The sequence below is a fragment of the Schistocerca piceifrons genome, chromosome 9 (assembly GCF_021461385.2).
Source record: "Schistocerca piceifrons isolate TAMUIC-IGC-003096 chromosome 9, iqSchPice1.1, whole genome shotgun sequence".
NCBI classification, from domain to species: Eukaryota; Metazoa; Arthropoda; class Insecta; order Orthoptera; family Acrididae; genus Schistocerca; species Schistocerca piceifrons.
Window position 1 is genome coordinate 37,915,393 of NC_060146.1, and position 20,417 is coordinate 37,935,809.

At 41.4% G+C, this 20,417-nt stretch overlaps 1 protein-coding gene across 7 annotated transcripts in view; it reads right to left on the minus strand.

Moving 5' to 3' along the window:
- LOC124717018 (zinc finger protein 271-like) overlaps positions 1–20,417 on the minus strand; it is an 85,982-nt gene that overhangs the window by 45,250 nt on the left and 20,315 nt on the right. For 6 of the 7 annotated variants that reach the window (XM_047243670.1, XM_047243664.1, XM_047243668.1 and 3 more), the window contains 2 exons: positions 16,850–16,990; positions 10,806–10,864 (listed from right to left, as the gene is read on the minus strand). In XM_047243670.1, the coding sequence (XP_047099626.1) occupies positions 10,806–10,864; positions 16,850–16,990 (200 nt within the window). The remainder of the gene's footprint in view (positions 1–10,805; positions 10,865–16,849; positions 16,991–20,417) is intronic. The other variant, XM_047243671.1, reaches the window with a different exon arrangement.

Below are 20,417 nucleotides of genomic sequence, written 5' to 3' on the forward strand. Positions count from 1 at the left end.
ACACTGGTCAGTGAGTGTACTAATGTCTGTTAACACAAAAAGATATGAAAATTTAAGGAATAAGGATTGTGTAAACACTCAATTTCAAAACATTGTTGACGATGACTCAAAAGCAAGGTTATTTGTAAGTACCTCCGGAGTTTCAGAAGATAGTTGTGCAAAAACTACAGCATATACAGAAAAATGACACACGTCAGCGGATCCACCATCTCTCCAAGTTTTGGTACATAATACACCTCATGACATAGTTGCACTAGGGAGCAGGTGTGACTGAACATGTAAACATATTACTCACTGTGTAATGTTGAGTCAAATCAATTCATGCCTGTGAATAGGCAATACAGTGAACAGATTTCCAAAGCAGGCTGCTGCCACTCCTTCACAGGCAATTTATGTTGATGACTTCAATGAATACACATAGTGATGTTTCCTGTTTCACAAACAATGTCCATACTAAGCAACTGGATTATAAGTTAAAAACTTGAAGAGGTGCTACATCTGACATGCATGTATTTCCTGACTTCTTATAGTTTTCACAGAGTCATCTTTTGAAAGCCCAGAGGTGCTCATGAATAACCATATATTGGCACTTGTATCACATGCTAGTAAACCAATATCACCAATGTATTATTTATCATTCTCCTAAGCAAACACAATGCACAGTCCCAAATTCTTGGGCACTTAGTAATCCTCATGCATTAGAACCCATTCAGACTACATTACCACTGACAGCACACACCCTTTATACACCCCCCTCCTCCACCCCACCCCCTGCCTTCACCATCCACCCTTTGTAATAGTACCTTCTGTTGCTACAGTTAATTATTTGGCAGACAAGTTACATTGTTTGCTTCCTTACAAACTTTCTGTTTTGAATAACCAGAACAACAAAATGAACTAAATGCTAGAAAGTAATATATATGTGTGCTTTATTTGTACAGCTTTATTATGGTGCCCAAATATAGACTGATATCCTAAATGGAAAGAATGATGCAAAAGTAATTCTGATTAAAATTTCTTTTGTTGCACATGTGAGAGACCAGGCCTGTGAGTCACCAATGTTGCTAAAGTCCAGCATATTAGTAGGGGGCAAACTCGCAAGGAACTACCGTGAAAAGGTTTAGGTAACTACTCTTCCATTATTTATTTATTTTTTTTTTTTTTTTTTTTTGGGGGGGGGGGGGGGGGGGGGGAGATAAAAAGAGGTAAAAAGTCATATAGGATCGAGTGGGTCATTTTAACACTTGAAAATAATGAAATTTTATTGATATATATCAGACTTGTAACCCTATAGTTTCCCAGTAATCAAAGAATTTGCGATTTCAGCCAGTTGCAAATAAACTTACAGCAGAAATCCATTGTTAACTGGATCGATGATCATGTGGTGCAAGGCCTATGTTCGGCTTACACTGAGGTGACAAAAGTCACGAGATGCCTCTGAATACTACGTCGGACTTCCTTTTGCATGGCATAGTGCAGCAACTCGACATGAAATGGACTCAACAAGTCGCCAGAAGCCCTTGCAGAAATACTGAGCCATGCTGCCTCTATAGCTTCCATAATTGTGAAAGTGTTGCTGTTGCAGGATTCTGTGCACAAACTGACGTCGTCTTGGTGATGTCCCATAAATGCTCAATAGGATTCGTGTCAGGTAATCTGGGTGGACAAATCATTTGTTCAAATTCTCCAGAATGTTCATCAAACCAATTGCAAACAACTGCGACCTGGCGACATGGCAAATTGTCATCCATACAAACCAAAGTCTGTGAATGGTTCCAAATGGTCTCCGTACAGCCGAACATAACCATTTCAGGTCAATGATTGGTTCAGTTGGACCAGAAAATCCAGTCCATCCCCCGTAAACATAGCCCACGCCGTTACGAAGCAACCACACACTAAGGCAGTGTGCAAGCTAGTGGTGGCTCCATAATGGTGTCCATGGTTTCACAGGGTCTGCATCACACTAAAACCCTACCATCAGCATTCACCATCTGAGAGACTGAACTGACCAGGTCACGGATTCCCAGTCACCTAGGGTCCAACCGATACGGTCACGTGCCCAGGAGAGGTGCCGCAGGTGACGTGTTGCAGTTAGCAAAGGCACTCGCATTGATTGTCTGCTGAGACAGCCCATTAATGCCTTATTTTGCCACACTGTCTTAACGGATACATTTGTCGTATGTCCCACACTGATTTATGCAATTATTTCACACAGCGTTGCTTGTCTGTTAGCACTGACAACTCTATGCAAATGCTGCTGCTCTCAGTCACTGAGTGAAGGCCGTCAGCCACTGCACTGTCTGTGGTGATAGTTAGCCGTCAGCCACTGGTTGTCTGTGGTGACAGGTAATGCCTGAAATCTGGTCTTCCTGGCACACAATACTGAATTCCCTAATAATTTACGAAATGGAAGGGCCTATGCGTCTAGCTCCAGCTACCATTCCGTGTTGGAAGTATGTTTATTTCCCTAGTGCGGAATTAATCACATTGGAAACCTTCTCACATGAATCACCCCAGTATAAATGACAGCTCTGCCAATGCACTTCCCTTTTATACCTTGTGTATGTGATGCTACCACCATCTGTATATTTGCACATTATTATCCCATGACTGTTGTCACCTCTTTGTACATTCTGTGTGTGTGTGTGTGTGTGTGTGTGTGTGTGTGTGAGAGAGAGAGAGAGAGAGAGAGAGAGAGAGAGAGAGAGAGAGAGAGAGAGAGAGAGAGAGGGAGAGAGAGAGAGAGAAAGAATCGCAGTTCTTGCAACACTGTCCTACTCTTTGGCATGAAAATGAAAGATCTTTTACTGTACATTACATGACAAACGAATTAAACGTAAAGGATTCAGATGGTATGTGATGATATTTCAGTGATTGCAAAATCAAATCAAATTGACAAAGAGCTTGGCAATATGAGGCTGCTCATCAGTATGACTTTTCACCGCACCTCGTCTGGACACGTGCCCTGATTCGGTTGGGAAAGATGGTATAAAGCCACTGCTTCCTCCTATGAGGGAAGCTGGGCCCGCAACTTTTCTAACAAATTCTTGATATCATGGATACTGGCAATGGGATGGTCCCACACTTCCTATTGGGGACAAATGCGTGGAGCTTGCTGGCTATGCGAGTATCTCAGCAAAAAGCAGACAGTTCATAGAGACGTGCTGTGGACAGGCGTCGTCCTGTTGAAAAATGGTACCGCAATACAACGGCATGAGAAGTAACAAATGAGGATGCAGTGTGTCCAGGATGTACTATTTTGCAGTCAGAGTTCCCTTAATAACTACCAGCCATGAAAAGTTATGCCATACCTGATAGCTGGCCGTGTCTAGCTGTCAGGAGAACACTGCTGTGCCTATTCGAAACACTGTAAGATTGAGACCTTTCCTGGAAAGCCACCGTACTCGGCAACGTTGGTTGTACGAGGCAGTGTGAACCGTGGTTCACCGATGGACACAATCTGATGCCATTCATCAGCAGTCCATATTTCCCAGTCACAGCAACATTCCAAATGTAGCCGTTTGTGTTGTGGCATTACAGGTAGGCTACATGTGGGCCAGTAATTCCCTAGTCTAGTTGCTGCTAGTTTTCAACAAATTCTATGGGATGACACAGAATGTTGTGGTGTTCCATTACTTGTTCTCTGATGACTGGGGCAGATGTGAAGAGGTAACAAAATGTGCTTGGTGCACAATACGGTGAACTTCACTTATGGTGGACAGATGTGGTTGACTGGAACCTATACGAGGACTATGCCCTAGCTTTTGTATATACAGTTCAACATTGGAGGACTGTCACATCTGAATGCCTCACAAATCTGCATATTGCACGATTCAATGAGTTGGCCAAATCAAGCCCGACTAAGAGGGCTCTATCAAACTCTGTTGGCTGCTGATGCCACCATCTTACACAATTATGCAGCATCTCTGTGTCCTTCACAGTGATCGTTTAACAACTAATACTGTTCACAGCCCTTATACATCTCACCAGGGCTTGTACGAATGTGGTTTGAAAAGGTCTCGGAAATGAATAGAAAAAAAGTACTTACATCACTGAAACTTTTCTTATTTTTCATTGTAGTCTCCTTGTAGATTAATGAGCTTGGTCCAACGATGTTCCAGTGCTTTGATCCCATCTAAAAAAAAAATTAGTTTCCTCCAGGCCTGCAAAGTAGTTGTCAACTCCAGCTATCAATTCTTCGTTTGAAGTGAATCTTCAACCACCAAGAAAAATTTTCAGTTTTGGGAAGAGATGGAAGTCGATGGAGCCCTATCAGGTGAATAAGGTGGGTGTGGCAACAATTCATACCTTAGTTCGTGTAATTTTGCCACGGCGATGGCACATGTTTTTGATCCAGCATTGAGAGTCATGGCACCCATCTTGCAGATACTTTTTTTCATTTCTAATTCTTCAGTTAAAATGTGATATACCCTTTCACATGACATCTGGCAAGTGTGAACAATTTCACACAATTTCAACTGGTGATCCTCCATGACCATTTTCTGCACTTTTGCAATGATTTCTGGAGTAGTGACACATCTTGGCCGACCATTGCGCTGGTCGCACCTAAGATCTCCTGACCAAATTTAAATTCATTTGTCCACTTGGCAACAGGTGAATGTGAAAGAGCCGAGTCCCCCCAGTGTATTCTGGAAATCGGCATGAATGTCCTTCATTTTCATACCTTTCTTTACGAAGTACTTAACTGCTCCAATCTCAATTTTTGCCATGTTTGCAAATCACTACACGGAAACAACAACAGAGCCACGCCACTGCCACAACTCTCTTCCAAGAGCACTGATGTGGCAGGTGTTTACAGCCAACAGTCCAATGAATATCATGTGAACAACTCGTTGCACTAGTACTGACCTCTCGTGGTGATTCCGAGAACTTTTCAAACCACCCTCATAATAACAATAACGCACTCTGGTGGCAGTGGCCACTCCATCTCTCACAGATCACTGCAACTTTAACTGTTCTCATAGCCACTGATAGTGTGTAGGTTTATGAAATTACATTGACGTCTGATCATGTCTTCTGGCTGCTTAAATGTATTTCTCAGCTTTGGGTCAGACAAACAATATCATTTGTTTAGGTTACACAAAACATGTCAACTGAAAAGAGCACAGGAAGTGGTCACAATGTGTGCAAATAGAAGTACTCTTCCAGAATGAGATTTTCACTCTGCAGCGGAGTGTGCGCTGATATGAAACTTCCTGGCAGATTAAAACTGTGTGCCGGGCCGAGACTCGAACTTGGGACCTTTGGTTGGGTAGCTCAGTTAGTGCAGCACTTGCCCAATGGAAGGCAAAGATCTCGAGTTCGAGTCTCGGCCCAGCACACAGTTTTAATCTGCCAGGAAGTTTCAGGACTACTCTTCATAAATTAACTTCATACAGACTATTAAAAACATACACACACTAGCAGCTTCATGCACTTACACAGTTGGAAGAGGGAGGCCTTGGTGGCTACGGTGTGTGTTAAACTCTCTGTTATGTCCATCAGCACATAAGCAACAAGTGGCAAAAAGTGGCAGTGTCATTGTGTCTCCCGCAATTTGCAATGGTTGTCCGTCCCGACATTCAGCACTGAGAGTGTTGTGTATATGGCAACGGGGTTAAAAGTAATGGTGTTGTACGGGAGTGGTGCAGAAAATTCAAGACTGGTCACACAGATGTGCATGATGAAAGTGCTTCAGGAGCTAACTCAACATGGCTGATGATCTTGCACAATATTTTAATAAAATTGTTCGTCTGAGATGTATGTTCAGTATTTCTGAACATGTGCTTCAGATTCCAAGGATAACCCTCTCTAACACTATTACACAGAGGTTTGATTAACATACGTTTTGTGCACAGTGGGCATTAAAATGCCTAACCAATGTTCACAAAACTGAAAGAATGAGTTCGAACTTGACAGTCCTTCAACACTACCATGCAGGTGGCAGCAATTTCTGAGCAGAACTGTGACTGGGGAGGAGACATGGTGCAGTGTATGAACTCTAAAATTGAGATAAAAAGATTCCAGTAGATAGCGTTGAAATGCATAATGACTGTTACATATTTTGGGATTGCAAAGCAATTTTGGATTTAATGAGAGTAATGTGTGGGAACACTGAGAGCTCATAGATTTATTGTGAGACTCTTAGTAAAACTCTGAATGTCAGTCCAAAACACGTGGAACTGGATGGTTACTGATGGAATAATTCAGGAATCATTCTTCTTTAAGATTACATGTGACACAATATTGCCAATTGACTAAAGGAAAAACTCAAACATTTCAGCACAAAGATTTAAAAAGACTTTTCAGCCTGGAGATTTTTCAACACCCGCCCTAAACTCCACACTTGGCAACATGAGATTTTTCATCTCTTCCCCAGGATGAAGGTCTGGCTAGCTACTGAGCACTTTATGACTGATGATGAGCTCAAGGATTCTGTCGACAACTAGCTGAAGCAACATGTGAAACCACTCTTTGATGAAGGGCTAAAAAAGCTGGTGTTGCGCTATGACACATGTTTGAGTTTGGGTGGCAACTATATGGAGAAGTAACGTCAACCTCACCCCATGAACCATGGACCTTGCCGTTGGGGGGAGGCTTGCGTGCCTCAGCGATACAGATAGCTGTACCGTACGTGCAACCACAACGGAGGGGTATCTGTTGAGAGACCAGACAAACGTGTGGTTCCTGAAGAGGGGCAGCAGCCTCTTCAGTAGTTGCAGGGGCAACAGTCTGGATGATTGACTGATCTGGCCTTGTAACACTAACCACAACGGCCTTGCTGTGCTGGTACTGAGAACGGCTGAAAGCAAGGGGAAACTACAGCCATAATTTTTCCCGAGGGCATGCAGCTTTACTGTATGGTTAAATGATGATGGCGTCCTCCTGGGTAAAATATTCCGGAGGTAAAATAGTCCCCCATTCGGATCTCCGGGTGGGGACTACTCAAGAGGATGTCGTTATCAGGAGAAAGAAAACTGGTGTTCTACGGATCGGAGTGTGGAATGTCAGATCCCTTAATCGGGCAGGTAGGTTAGAAAATTTAAAAAGGGAAATGGATAGGTTAAAATTAGATATAGTGGGAATTAGTGAAGTTCGGTGGAAGGAGGAGCAAGACTTCTGGTCAGGTGACTACAGGACTATAAACACAAAATCAAATAGGGGTAATGCAGGAGTAGATTTAATAATGAATAGGAAAATAGGAATGCGGGTAAGCTACTACAAACAGCATAGTGAACGCATTATTGTGGCCAAGATAGATACGAAGCCCACGCCTACTACAGTAGTACAAGTTTATATGCCAACTAGCTCTGCAGATGATGAAGAAATTGAAGAAATGTATGATGAAATAAAAGAAATTATTCAGATTGTGAAGGGAGACGAAAATTTAATAGTCATGGGTGACTGGAATTCGAGTGTAGGAAAAGGAAGAGAAGGAAACATAGTCGGTGAATATGGATTGGGGCTAAAAAATGAAAGAGCAAGCCGTCTGGTAGAATTTTGCACAGAGCATAAATTAATCATAGCTAACACTTGGTTCAAGAATCATGAAAGAAGGTTGTATACATGGAAGAACCCTGGAGATACTAAAAGGTATCAGATAGATTATATAATGGTAAGACAGAGATTTAGGAACCAGGTTTTAAATTGTAAGACCTTTCCAGGGGCAGATGTGGACTCTGACCACAATCTGTTGGTTATGAACTGTAGATTAAAACTGAAGAAACTGCAAAAAGGTGGGAAACTAAGGTGATGGGACCTTGATAAAATGACTAAACCAGAGGTTGTAGAGAGTTTCAGGGACAGCATAAGGGAACAATTGACAGGAATGGGGGAAAGAAATACATTAGAAGAAGAATGGGTAGCTCTGAGGGATGAAGTAGCGAAGGCAGCAGAGGATCAAGTAGGTAAAAAGACGAGGGCTAGTAGAAATCCTTGGGTAACAGAAGAAATATTGAATTTAATTGATGAAAGGAGAAAATATAAAAATGCAGTAAATGAAGCAGGCAAAAAGGAATACAAACGTCTCAAAAATGAGATCGACAGGAAGTGCAAAATGGCTAAGCAGGGATGGCTAGAGGACAAATGTAAGGATGTAGAGGCTTGTCTCACTAGGGGTAAGATAGATACTGCCTACAGGAAAATTAAAGAGACCTTTGGAGAAAAGAGAACCACTTGTATGAATATCAAGAGCGCAGATGAGAACCCAGTTCTAAGCAAAGAAGGGAAAGCAGAAAGGTGGAAGGAGTATGTAGAGGGTCTATACAAGGGCAATGCACTTGAGGACAATATTATGGAAATGGAAGAGGATGTAGATGAAGGTGAAATGGGAGATACAATACTGCGTGAAGAGTTTGACAGAGCACTGAAAGACCTGAGTCGAAACAAGGCCCCGGAGTAGACAACATTCTATTAGAACTACTGACGGGCTTGGGAGAGCCAGTCATGACAAAACTCTACCATCTGGTGAGCAAGATGTATGAGACAGGCAAAATACCCTCAGACTTCAAGAAGAATATAATAATTCCAATCCCAAAGAAGGCAGGTATTGACAGATGTGAAAATTACCGAACTATCAGTTTAATAAGTCACAGCTGCAAAACACTAACACGAATTCTTTACAGACGAATGGAAAAACTAGTAGAAGCCGACCTTGGGGAAGATCAGTTTGGATTCCATAGAAACACTGGAACACGTGAGGCAATACTGACCTTACGCCCTATTTTAGAAGAAAGATTAAGGAAAGGCAAACCCACATTTATAGCATTTGTAGACTTAGAGAAAGCTTTTGACAATGTTGACTGGAATACCCTCTTTCAAATTCTAAAGGTGGCAGGGGTAAAATACAGGGAGCGAAAGGCTATTTACAATTTGTACAGAAACCAGATGGCAGTTATAAGAGTCGAGGGACATGAGAGGGAAGCAGAGGTTGGGAAGGGAGTGAGACAGGGTTGTAGCCTCTCCCCTATGCTATTCAATCTGTATATTGAGCAAGCAGTGAAGGAAACAAAAGAAAAATTCGGAGTAGGTATTAAAATCCATGGAGAAGAAATAAAAACTTTGAGGTTTGCCGATGACATTGTAATTCTGTCAGAGACAACAAAGGACTTAGAAGAGCAGTTGAATGGAATGGATAGTGTCTAGAAAGAAGGGTATAAGATAAACATCAACAAAAGCAAAACGAGGATAATGAAATGTAGTCGAATTAAGTCAGGTGATGCTGAGGGAATTAGATTAGGAAATGAGACACTTGAAGTAGTAAAGGAATTTTGCTATTTGGGGAGCAAAATAACTGAGGATGGTCGAAGTAGAGAGGATATAAAATGTAGACTGGCAATGGCAAGGGAAGCGTTTCTGAAGAAGAGAAATTTATTAACATCGAGTATAGATTTAAGTGTCAGGAAGTCATTTCTGAAAGTATTTGTATGGAGTGTAGCCATGTATGGAAGTGAAACATGGATGATAAATAGTTTGGACAAGAAGAGAATAGAAGCTTTTGAAATGTGGTGCTACAGAAGAATGCTGAAGATTAGATGGGTAGATCACATAACTAATGAGGAAGTATTGAATAGGATTGGGGAGAAGAGAAGTTTGTGGCACAACTTGACTAGAAGAAGGGATCGGTTGGTAGGACATGTTCTGAGGCATCAAGGGATCACCAATTTAGTATTGGAGGGCAGCGTGGAGGGTGAAAATCGTAGAAGGAGATCAAGAGATGAATACACTAAGTAGATTCAGAAGGATGTAGGTTGCAGTAGGTACTGGGAAATGAAGTAGCTTGCACAGGACAGAGTAGCATGGAGAGCTGCATCAAACCAGTCTCAGGACTGAAGACCACAACAACAACGTCAACACGTTAGACAGATTTTATATAAAAATTTATCTATATTTAGTAGATAGTTGGTGGTTAATTTATGAGTGCTTCTTGTGCCTGTTCATTTAGAGAGTTACAGTGTAATGCGTTCATATAATCTGTTGATGAATTGCTAATGCCTCAAAACATGTCATGACGCTATCTGTCATCCAAAGCTGAGAGATACATAAAAAGAATTTTGTTACAAGGCCATTGCTGTGTTTCTCTGAAGTAACATGCCGAAGTCTGCATAAGAATAAAAGGTGTCATGAACATTACATATTGTTATTTTTAATAAAATAAATTTTATAGTGAACCTTGAAAAATGGGGATGAGTGTACAAGCCTACCAACTTTAACAACACGTTTTTGATTCTCAGTGTTATGCAGTTATTGCTGGTATACCTGCTTCTTCTCCTTTCTCTTACTCACTTTTTATCTGTCACATTCAGTAAAAAATGTTCATGCATTCTGTGACAGAAAACATGAAATGCATATAGTCAAGATGAAACAAGTCATTAAAATTCCTTGTTGACAATAAAAATGTTTTTTTAAAGTAACACTACACAAATTTTGTGACATGACAGCAGTTTTCTCTGCAAGAATATCCATTATGGCTCTAAATCATTACCTATTTGATTTCTCATGAAATATTAGGTTGAAGGATTATTTTTGAGTGTTCTAATGATTTCACCTTGTCTGAAATGAGTCCTGCATCGTCATTTGTAATCTAAATTTGTTTGAGAACAGAAGCATAGTGATGTAAAAACTTTCACTGCAGTTACTTCTGAGTGTTCAAAGTTTACCAAAGCCACTGGGTATCAGGGTCCAGAGTTTCCTAGTAATGTGGTTATATTCTTTGTTGTTTTTTGTCACTAAGCAGACAGCTAGTCTGGCCCCAATTATCTGTTTCTTACTAGTTTTATCTAGTAAAATAAGAATTAAGAGAATACCTGTCAGAATCACCATTTAAGACTCTGGCACCATTAACTGATGGGCACGTCTCGCCACCCTGCAACAATTAGAGAGATAAAAGTGAGCATGCATACCCCAAAGAAGCCATAAATCTTTGAAGCACAGCTACTTCAAAACTTTGCAGGTCTAAACACCAGCCATTTTTAACTATTGTAACAAATATTAGTCACATGTTTTTATATGGTGTACCTTAAAGTACCATCATCTTGTACAGTTTCCCACTGCTGTCAAGGTCTGTTTAGAACACGAGCCTCTCTGCCTTTTCCAGCCTACCCACTACCTCTCAGTCACTCTGGTCCTGTCTTCTCCTCTCTATCAGATGCTTTCTTCTCCTCTTTTTGGCCACTTGCCCCTTTTCTTTTTCCTTGGTCTCCTGCTCTTCAGCCCTCTTGAGGATCTTCTTTTCACATGCTCGTACCATTTTAATCTTTTTTCCTCAATATTCTTTTGTTGAGAGTCCTTATGTGTTAGGTCCGCCCCGGTAGCTGAGTGGTCAGCGTGACAGACTGTCAATCCTAAGGGCCCGGGTTCGATTCCCGGCTGGGTCGGAGATTTTCTCCGCTCAGGGACTGGGCGTTGTGTTGTCCTAATCATCATCATTTCATCCCCATCGACGCGCAGGTCGCCGAAGTGGCGTCAAATTGAAAGACCTGCACCAGGCGAACGGTCTACCCGACGGGAGGCCCTAGCCACACGACATTTCCATTTCCATCTCCTGAATCATCTCATTTCTCATGTTTTCCATTTTTTCCCTTGAATGGTTCATAACACTTGACACAATGCCTGTTGATTATCATCTCAGGACCATCAGCTGACATTTGTTTGCAGATTTTTCCAAAGTTTTGCCAGCACAAACTGCTGGCATTGTCAGAGATTTGCTTTCAATTGCTGGTTGTGGACAGAGGGACCATGCCCGCCACTTGTACTTGCAAAATGTTAGAAAAATTAAACAGATTTAAGCTGAAGGTCCCGAGATGAAGAGCAACAGGCTATGCATCAACGGACTGCACTAAAGTCTCAACAATTTTGTGCTTCATTGCACTTGCTTGAACATTACTTTTCACCCTTCCTTTCATGATCCAGATTTCTATCATGCACAACTCTTTTTGGCTTGTTTTTTAGTGTATAATACATGTGGTATTTCACCTTCTTACATACAATCCCTCCCACTCTTGTGATGAAGCTATTAACTTGCATCACTCATTCACTTATCTCTTGGCAAATTCTTTCATTTTCAAACATTGTCCTCTCCAGGTACGTTAAACTTTCTGCCATTTTCAGCTGTACCCCACACAGTGTCTTGTTCACTAGAGGTTTACCCTTTTTCTTGTTGTGATCACAAGCTCACATTTCTTTCTATTAAATTTTAGGTAATATTATTGTATAACTCTTTCCCAAACATCTAGTTGCTTCTCTACTTCTTCCTCATTGTTCCACGTACTGTGAAACCATGAGTAAATAACACTGTTGTCACCTAGTCTCCAATTTCTCCAACCACTTTTTTCCTCACCACCATGAAAAGTGACAGATAGTGCACTTCCTTGTTTCAGGCTGCTTCTCTATGCCAACCATCCTGTTCCATAGCTTCCCACACTCACAAAACTTATGATTCCCTGGTAAAATTCTTCTATCCTCAGCAGAATCTGCTTATTTCCTTCTCAGTGGTTTACCATCTTTGCTTTTGGGTACAATTTCATACACATTACCTAAATCCACCAAGGCCCCAGATCTCTCCCATACTCGTAGTGATGTTCCTGGAGCTACCTAACTGCAAATATGGAGCCTACTGTGTATCTTTCTACTGTTATTGTCTCAGCTGCTCTTCCACTGTTCTCTAGATTCATCTCTCTAGCATGTTCTCATGGGTTCTTGTACAGTGGAACATAAGGGTAATGATCCTACAGCTCTCTACAATCTTTCAACTTCCCTTCTTGGAAATAACCACAGTTATTTCTTTCTTCCAGACTTCTGGAGTTCTCATTTGCTTCCACACAGCCATAGCATCCTCACCTCTTCTGCTGTTCTGATTTATTCAAACTTAAAAAGTGATTAATGTTCACTCCTTATTCATTAAAAATCTATTTCTGTTCTTGTCCAAAACAATGAGTGATTGACCTAAGCGAGAAATTGTTTGAATCATTCTCACTGGCAGACAATTCTCTTACTGTCAGGATACCACTGGCTTGTTTCTTTCCTACTTGCTCTGACAATGCGTTGTTTTGTCTTCCCCAAACATATTTTACAACATTCTAGTTGGATGCCCCTTCTTTTCAGATGATGAACTACTTTTTTTGAAGCTTACTATTGTTAGCTGCACTTGGAATATGCTCTTGAGCTTGTTTTTCGCCCGTATGAGTGAGTCACAGCAGTTTTGTGCAAAGTATATTTCTCATCATCTGTTTATTCATGAATGGATAAAAGAGATTATCTCAAGCTAAAAAATATCAAGCATCCACACAAATCTCATGATGACACATGCATATAATGCCACTGTCATTCACAACAGCTGTCCTGGATTTGTTACATTTCCTTTGGAGGTAATTTTAGAATTCACACAGGCAGCAACACCAATCAAGAAGAGGAGGGAGCCAGAAATTTATAAACTGCTGTCATATATAGGCTGTTCAATTTTTAAAATCAACATACAGAGTGGTCCAAAAAGTGCATACACTGTTTAATTGCTCACAACTTATCCCTCTGGTGGGTGAGCTGGTGAATAAAGCATGCCAAATGCAAATTAAGTTTAATTTTTGTGATTTTAGATTCTTTGTTGGATCTGGGCAAACAGATGTTCTTTCATTAATGCTTCAGCTACAGTGCTGATAGATTATGTCCATTCTTGAATACTAATAGCACATCTATGAGAAGTTTAAAAGTGAGTTGAGTGCATCACATTTGGCATACAAAATACACCATGTGCCTGATCATGCAGGTTAAATTTCTCCTATTTAGTTTTTCTACCTTCACTAATCTAGCTATTGTGTTGGGTCTGGTTTTGTAGGCAAGTAGTCTGTGAAGTACAAAAGATCTTTTCTTTGTTCAGGTTGGGTAAAATGTCACAACTGACAAACTTTGTGAGTGATCCAATACGAACTCTGATTCTAAAATAGAGAATTCAGATGGGGATGATGACAGTTCTAACAAAGATGATGAAGCCATTGACTGTAGTGAGCATGATTCACAAAGGTAGCACGAATATGATACTGAAGTTGATAGTAGTAGAGGTGACTGAGGGCTCGAAAATCTTTCATAGGAACAGACAAACACAATAAATTGAAGCAATGTCAATAAAACCAAAACAAAATGAAACAAAAACATTATGAAACATTATTATTTATTATAATACATTTCAAAACTGTGAATCTTAACAAAAGAAATCGTTTACTTTAAAGGTAAGTGATTTGAAAAACAGGTCCTATGACTGACTGACGATAAAACTTTCAAATTTGTACACTAATGCTTACCCACACAGCCATCAAGAGGCTATTCAGTTTTAATACGCTGTGGGTGGTAATGTCTACAGATATAAATGTAAGTGATTTTAATAATTTCATTATATGTGCCCAAACAACACAGTATATATTTAATTTTGTTAAAACTGAGTGTCAGCTTGCAATCATTGCACAAAATGCTGCTCATCGTGGGGTCTTAATATACCTTGCAAAAATTTTCTGCCAATGCCATCTGTCCATATACAAGTGTATCACAGAGCTAACATTACCTGTGAAAACCTCTTTGTGCTCTGAGTGATATATTGGAAGTGCTGACTAGAAAGTCCTGAAGTCTGCCAGGATTCTGGACTGAAATTCTATATGCATATATTTTGTTTTTTGTTCACCCCATGAACCATGGACCTTGCCGTTGGTGGGGAGGCTTGCGTGCCTCAGCGATACAGATAGCCGTACCGTACGTGCAACCAGAACGGAGGGGTATTTGTTGAGAGGCCAGACAAATGTGTGGTTCCTGAAGAGGGGCAGCAGCCTTTTCAGTAGTTGCAAGGGCAACAGTCTGGATGATTGACTGATCTGGCCTTGTAACAATAACCAAAACGGCCTTGCTGTGCTGGTACTGCGAACGGCTGAAAGCAAGGGGAGTGCAAAATGGCTAAGCAGGGATGGCTAGAGGACAAATGTAAGGATGTAGAGGCCTATCTCACTAGGGGTAAGATAGATACTGCCTACAGGAAAATTAAAGAGACCTTTGGAGATAAGAGAACGACTTGTATGAATATCAAGAGCTCAGATGGAAACCCACTTCTAAGCAAAGAAGGGAAAGCAGAAAGGTGGAAGGAGTATATAGAGGGTCTATACAAGGGCGATGTACTTGAGGACAATATTATGGAAATGGGAGAGGATTTGGATGAAGATGAAATGGGAGATGTGATACTGCGTGAAGAGTTTGACAGAGCACTGAAAGACCTGAGTCGAAACAAGGCCCCCGGAGTAGACAACATTCCATTGGAACTACTGACGGCCTTGGGAGAGCCAGTCCTAACAAAACTCTACCATCTGGTGAGCAAGATGTATGAAACAGGCGAAATACCCTCAGACTTCAAGAAGAATATAATAATTCCAATCCCAAAGAAAGCAGGTGTTGACAGATGTGAAAATTACCGAACTATCAGTTTAATAAGTCACAGCTGCAAAACACTAACACGAATTCTTTACAGACGAATGGAAAAACTAGTAGAAGCCGACCTCGGGGAAGATCAGTTTGGATTCCGTAGAAACACTGGAACATGTGAGGCAATACTGACCTTACGACTTATCTTAGAAGAAAGATTAAGGAAAGGCAAACCTACGTTTCTAGCATTGGTAGACTTAGAGAAAGCTTTTGACAATGTTGACTGGAATACCCTCTTTCAAATTCTAAAGGTGGCAGGGGTAAAATACAGGGAGCGAAAGGCTATTTACAATTTGTACAGAAACAAGATGGCAGTTATAAGAGTCGAGGGACATGAAAGGGAAGCAGTGGTTGGGAAGGGAGTAAGACAGGGTTGAAGCCTCTCCCCGATGTTGTTCAATCTGTATATTCAGCAAGTAGTAAAGGAAACAAAAGAAAAATTCGGAGTAGGTATTAAAATTCATGGAGAAGAAATAACAACTTTGAGGTTTGCCGATGACATTGTAATTCTGTCAGAGACAGCAAAGGACTTGGAAGAGCAGTTGAATGGAATGGACAGTGTCTTGAAAGGAGGATATAAGATGAACATCAACAAAAGCAAAACAAGGATAATGGAATGTAGTCTAATTAAGTCGGGTGATGCTGAGGGAATTAGATTAGGAAATGAGACACTTGAAGTAGTAAAGGAATTTTGCTATTTGGGGAGCAAAATAACTGATGATGGTCGAAGTAGAGAGGATATAAAATGTAGGCTGGCAATAGCAAGGAAAACGTTTCTGAAGAAGAGAAATTTGTTAACATCCAGTATTGATTTAAGTGTCAGGATGTCATTTCTGAAAGTATTCGTATGGATTGTAGCCATGTATGGAAGTGAAACATGGACAAGAAGAGAATAGAAGCTTTCGAAATGTGGTGCTACAGAAGAATGCTGAAGATTAGATGGGTAGATCACGTAACTAATGAGGAAGTATTGAACAGGATTGGGGAGAAGAGAAGTTTGTGGCACAACTTGACCAGAAGAAGGTATCGGTTGGTAGGACATGTTCTGAGGCATCAAGGGATCACCAATTTAGTATTGGAGGGCAGCGTGGAGGGTAAAAATCGTAGAAGGAGACCAAGGGATGAATACACTAAGCAGTTTCAGAAGGATGTAGGTTGCAGTTGGTACTGGGAGATGAAAAAGCTTGCACAGGATAGAGTAGCATGGAGAGCTGCATCAAACCAGTCTCAGGACTGAAGACCACAACAACAACAACATATTTTGTTTGAGTGATAAAGTGGAACTACGCCTGGTGTTTACAGGGACCAAAGAACTTGTAATTTTTGAGGTATCAACAAAAACTCTCTGGAAGTGCATCATACGACTAATATCACATACTAGCATTAATTCGACTCTTACCTCCTTTGTATTGACAACCATATAGCCATCAACACTTTTCTTCAGCAGTGCATCATCTTCAGATATATCAGATTCAATTTCTCTAAAAGGAATTGGTGTTTCTGGATTTACTTCCTCTTTTACAGGAACAAGCTCCAGTTCCTAGAATTTGGAAATTGTACAATGTTTATTTCTGAATTATCTCTAAACAACAGATTAAAAATTTACAGTGATGGTGAGAGAAAAATCAAGACATAACCCTCAACTGTTTCTGTCTTACACTAGCTACACTAACTTTGTTCCATATGGAACAATTCCACTTGCTCTGATATCACTCCTCACAAAAATTCTATTTTTTTCCTCTTCTTCCAAAGTGCCAAATTTCTTTTACAAGATGTACGTTTGAGATCCTTATTTTTAAAAATAGTTTTCAATCAACTGTTAACTATCTATTAAAATGCAAATATTCTTTAGAAAATATTTTATTTAAGGAAATATGCAAAATTTAAGATTCAGTAAAACATGTTGACAAAATTTTGAGCCTACTAAGAAGTGCATATTTCAGGATTTACATACCTCATTCTGAATCCCTAATTTCCTTCACATTGTAAAGCAGACTCTATCCTCCTCCAGAATTTTGTAGTTTGCCAATATTATTAGACCAAAAATAAAGAATTACTTTCTTAGAACCTTGATTTTTTGTCTAATGAAAAAATATGTTAGTATGCGAAATATTTCAAATACAATTTTTTTTTCTGGAATAATCTTGATGGGCATTAGTAGAGAATATAGGAGAAATTTGAAGACCTAAGACCCTACCCACAAATGTAGAATAAAGTATCAAAGTCATTTAAAGAACACCTAGCCAATAATTACACAAAACTACTAAATTTGTGACTGTATGTAGGTAGTGTTGATAATTCCTGTCTTCTACGTTATTACTGAAAATTTAATTGCTATATATGTAAACAATTTGTAGAAAATTTACACAAGTCTAAAAAGGAACACAGTGGACAAGGTGATGAGTAGTGCCTACCAGTCAGTCACAGGTAATTAGCCTATGGTAGTCAGTCAGTCACGGTTATGAGCAGGTAGTCACAGTCTCGGTTGGTCAGTTGTGATTAAGTGAGTTGTTACACATACAGTTACAAAAATTTACTGTGAGTTGCTACTAGGCAGTAAGTTTCAGTTAGGTAATGTAAATATGAACACTCAGTGTTGACATTGCCACTCTTATATCTAGGTTAGCCTCAGGGTGATTATTGGCTTATTTTTCTTTCTTTCTTTCTTTTTTAAGAATAATGAACAATAAAACTGCAAGATGGTTGTCATTTCATAGTGCTTGTTAAAATAAATGAACATTGATTGTAATTAAAATATCAGCTGTGTCAACTTTTTTATCGCTATTTTTATCACTATTTATTACAACACTAACTGGAACTGACAAAGGAAATCAAACAAGACATAGAGCTGAGTAACTTTACTACAGATCTATCATGGCAAAGTTTTAGGTAAACGTACTGTGTGTTAGCTCCTTTGACGTTAGCCAGTGTCATGTGATTCAGTTAAAACAAGTCACAGCACCCCTGTTTCTGTAACCAGTATGCTCTGACTTTATTTATTTTGTGGTGCTCTGATCCTCAATGAAGTGGCAAGTGTGCACATATTGGGACTGATGCTGTTTCATGTTTGTCAACACTATAAAAATGCTTCAGTGTAATTGTGTTGCTGCCTGACATGTTTCTGTTCATGTCTATTATTTAAAGAGAATATTTTGAGGACTGTAGTGTGGAACGACTCCTTAATATCAAATCATACAGAGAGTCATGATAATGTAACATCACTCTATCAGTCTGTTATAACGTCAAGTTTAACACATATAAGTGTTGTGTCGTTCTGAAATATAAGTCACAGAGTAAGTTGACAAGCAAGACATGTGTACAAGTTAGCATTCGAATGAACACTGAGTCCCAGTCTAGCGGCCGCTGCTCGGTTGGCCGCTTAGGTGGCGCAGCTGCTGCGTGGCTGGCAGACAGCGCCGCACGTAGAGGACGCGCATAAATGCGCGGCGGCGCTTTGAATGATCGCCGAGTCACAACACTTTCCCCCCCCCTTTGAAATTGTTGCACTGGTCCTGATGGAGGTGTCCTGGAGATGGCTAACGTCCATAGGCGTTGTTTGACTCGCCGTAAAGTCTCGAGGAGGCAGCTTCCCGTACGGACAGAAGTGTCCCCGATGATAACGGGTCGAGATGACAGGAGACGTAGGGGTCAAATCTGCTGGGGCCCCATGCACCAATCTGCCCGTTGCGGCAAGTCCAGTTGATATAACACGAGACATGGGCGATGTGTCGGTGTCCGTTGGAGGAGGTGAGTAGATTGGCTCTGACAGAGGATGGTCATCCGGTTCCTGCATGGGCACGTCTCCTGGTGGCGTCTGTTCTTGTGCTGGCATCGCGATGACGGTGAGAGGGCTACGTTGTGAGTATTGAGAGATGCCAAGATCCCGAGCGTCAGGCAGAGCCGAAGGTGGTGTAGCGGCATTCGGAACATGCGTTTCCGGCACACGAGGCTGAAGCTGGTCCAAATGACGCACTGCAACACCCGTGTCCGTCTGGATTTCATACAGGCGTCGGCCACGGTGTCGTAAGATGCGGCCCGGACTCTATTTTGGCCACCTGCCATATCCCCGTACCCAGACGAGGTCGTCGTCAGTGAACCGGCCAAGTGAAGGCATCCGCGGCCGTGAGGTGGAAGGCCGCAGAAGATGAAGTAGTGTGCGGGGCTGTCGGCCATGTAAGAGCTCAGCCGGGCTGTGGTCGCCCATGGGGGTGAAACGGTAAGATGCCAGAAACTGGAGGAGTGCATCATCAGCAGCAGAAGAAGTCAGAAGTTTCCGCATCTGAGCCTTAAATGTGCGGACCAGTCGTTCAGCCTCACCGTTTGATTGTGGATGGAACGGCGGGGCTGTGACACGCATAACGCCGTGACGAGCACAAAAATTCGCAAATTCGGAAAAGGCAAATTGCGGACCATTATCAGTAACAAGCGTAGAGGGGAGGCCTTCCAAAGAAAAAATGTGGGCGAGAGGACTGGTGGTTGCCGCGGTGGTAGGCGACGTGCAACGGACAATGAGAGGAAAGTTAAGAGTAGGCGTCAATTACGAGGAGCCAATAAGTACCTAAAAAGGGTCCCGCAAAGTCATCACGAATGCGCTCCCAGCGCATCACAGGCGAAGGCCACGGTGACAAAGATGACCTCGGGGCAGCGGCCTGTGACGCACAAGGGCCGCAGGCAGCGACCATGTGTGCAATTTCAGAGTCGATGCCAGGCCAGAACACATGACGGCGCGCCAGAGATTTTGTGTGAGACACACCCCAGTGCCCTTGGTGAAGGAGGCGCAAGACCGAAGCACGCAAAGACGCAGGTACCACAACACGCGGCGAAGCATTGTCAGTGGAAAGGAAGATAACACCATCCCTAGCTGTGAGGCGGTAGCGCAAAGTGTAGTAGTTCCGCAACGGATCAGAAGTCTTAGCGGACGGGCGATCTGGCCAACCCTTCTGAATGCAGCGTAAAACCCGGGAAAG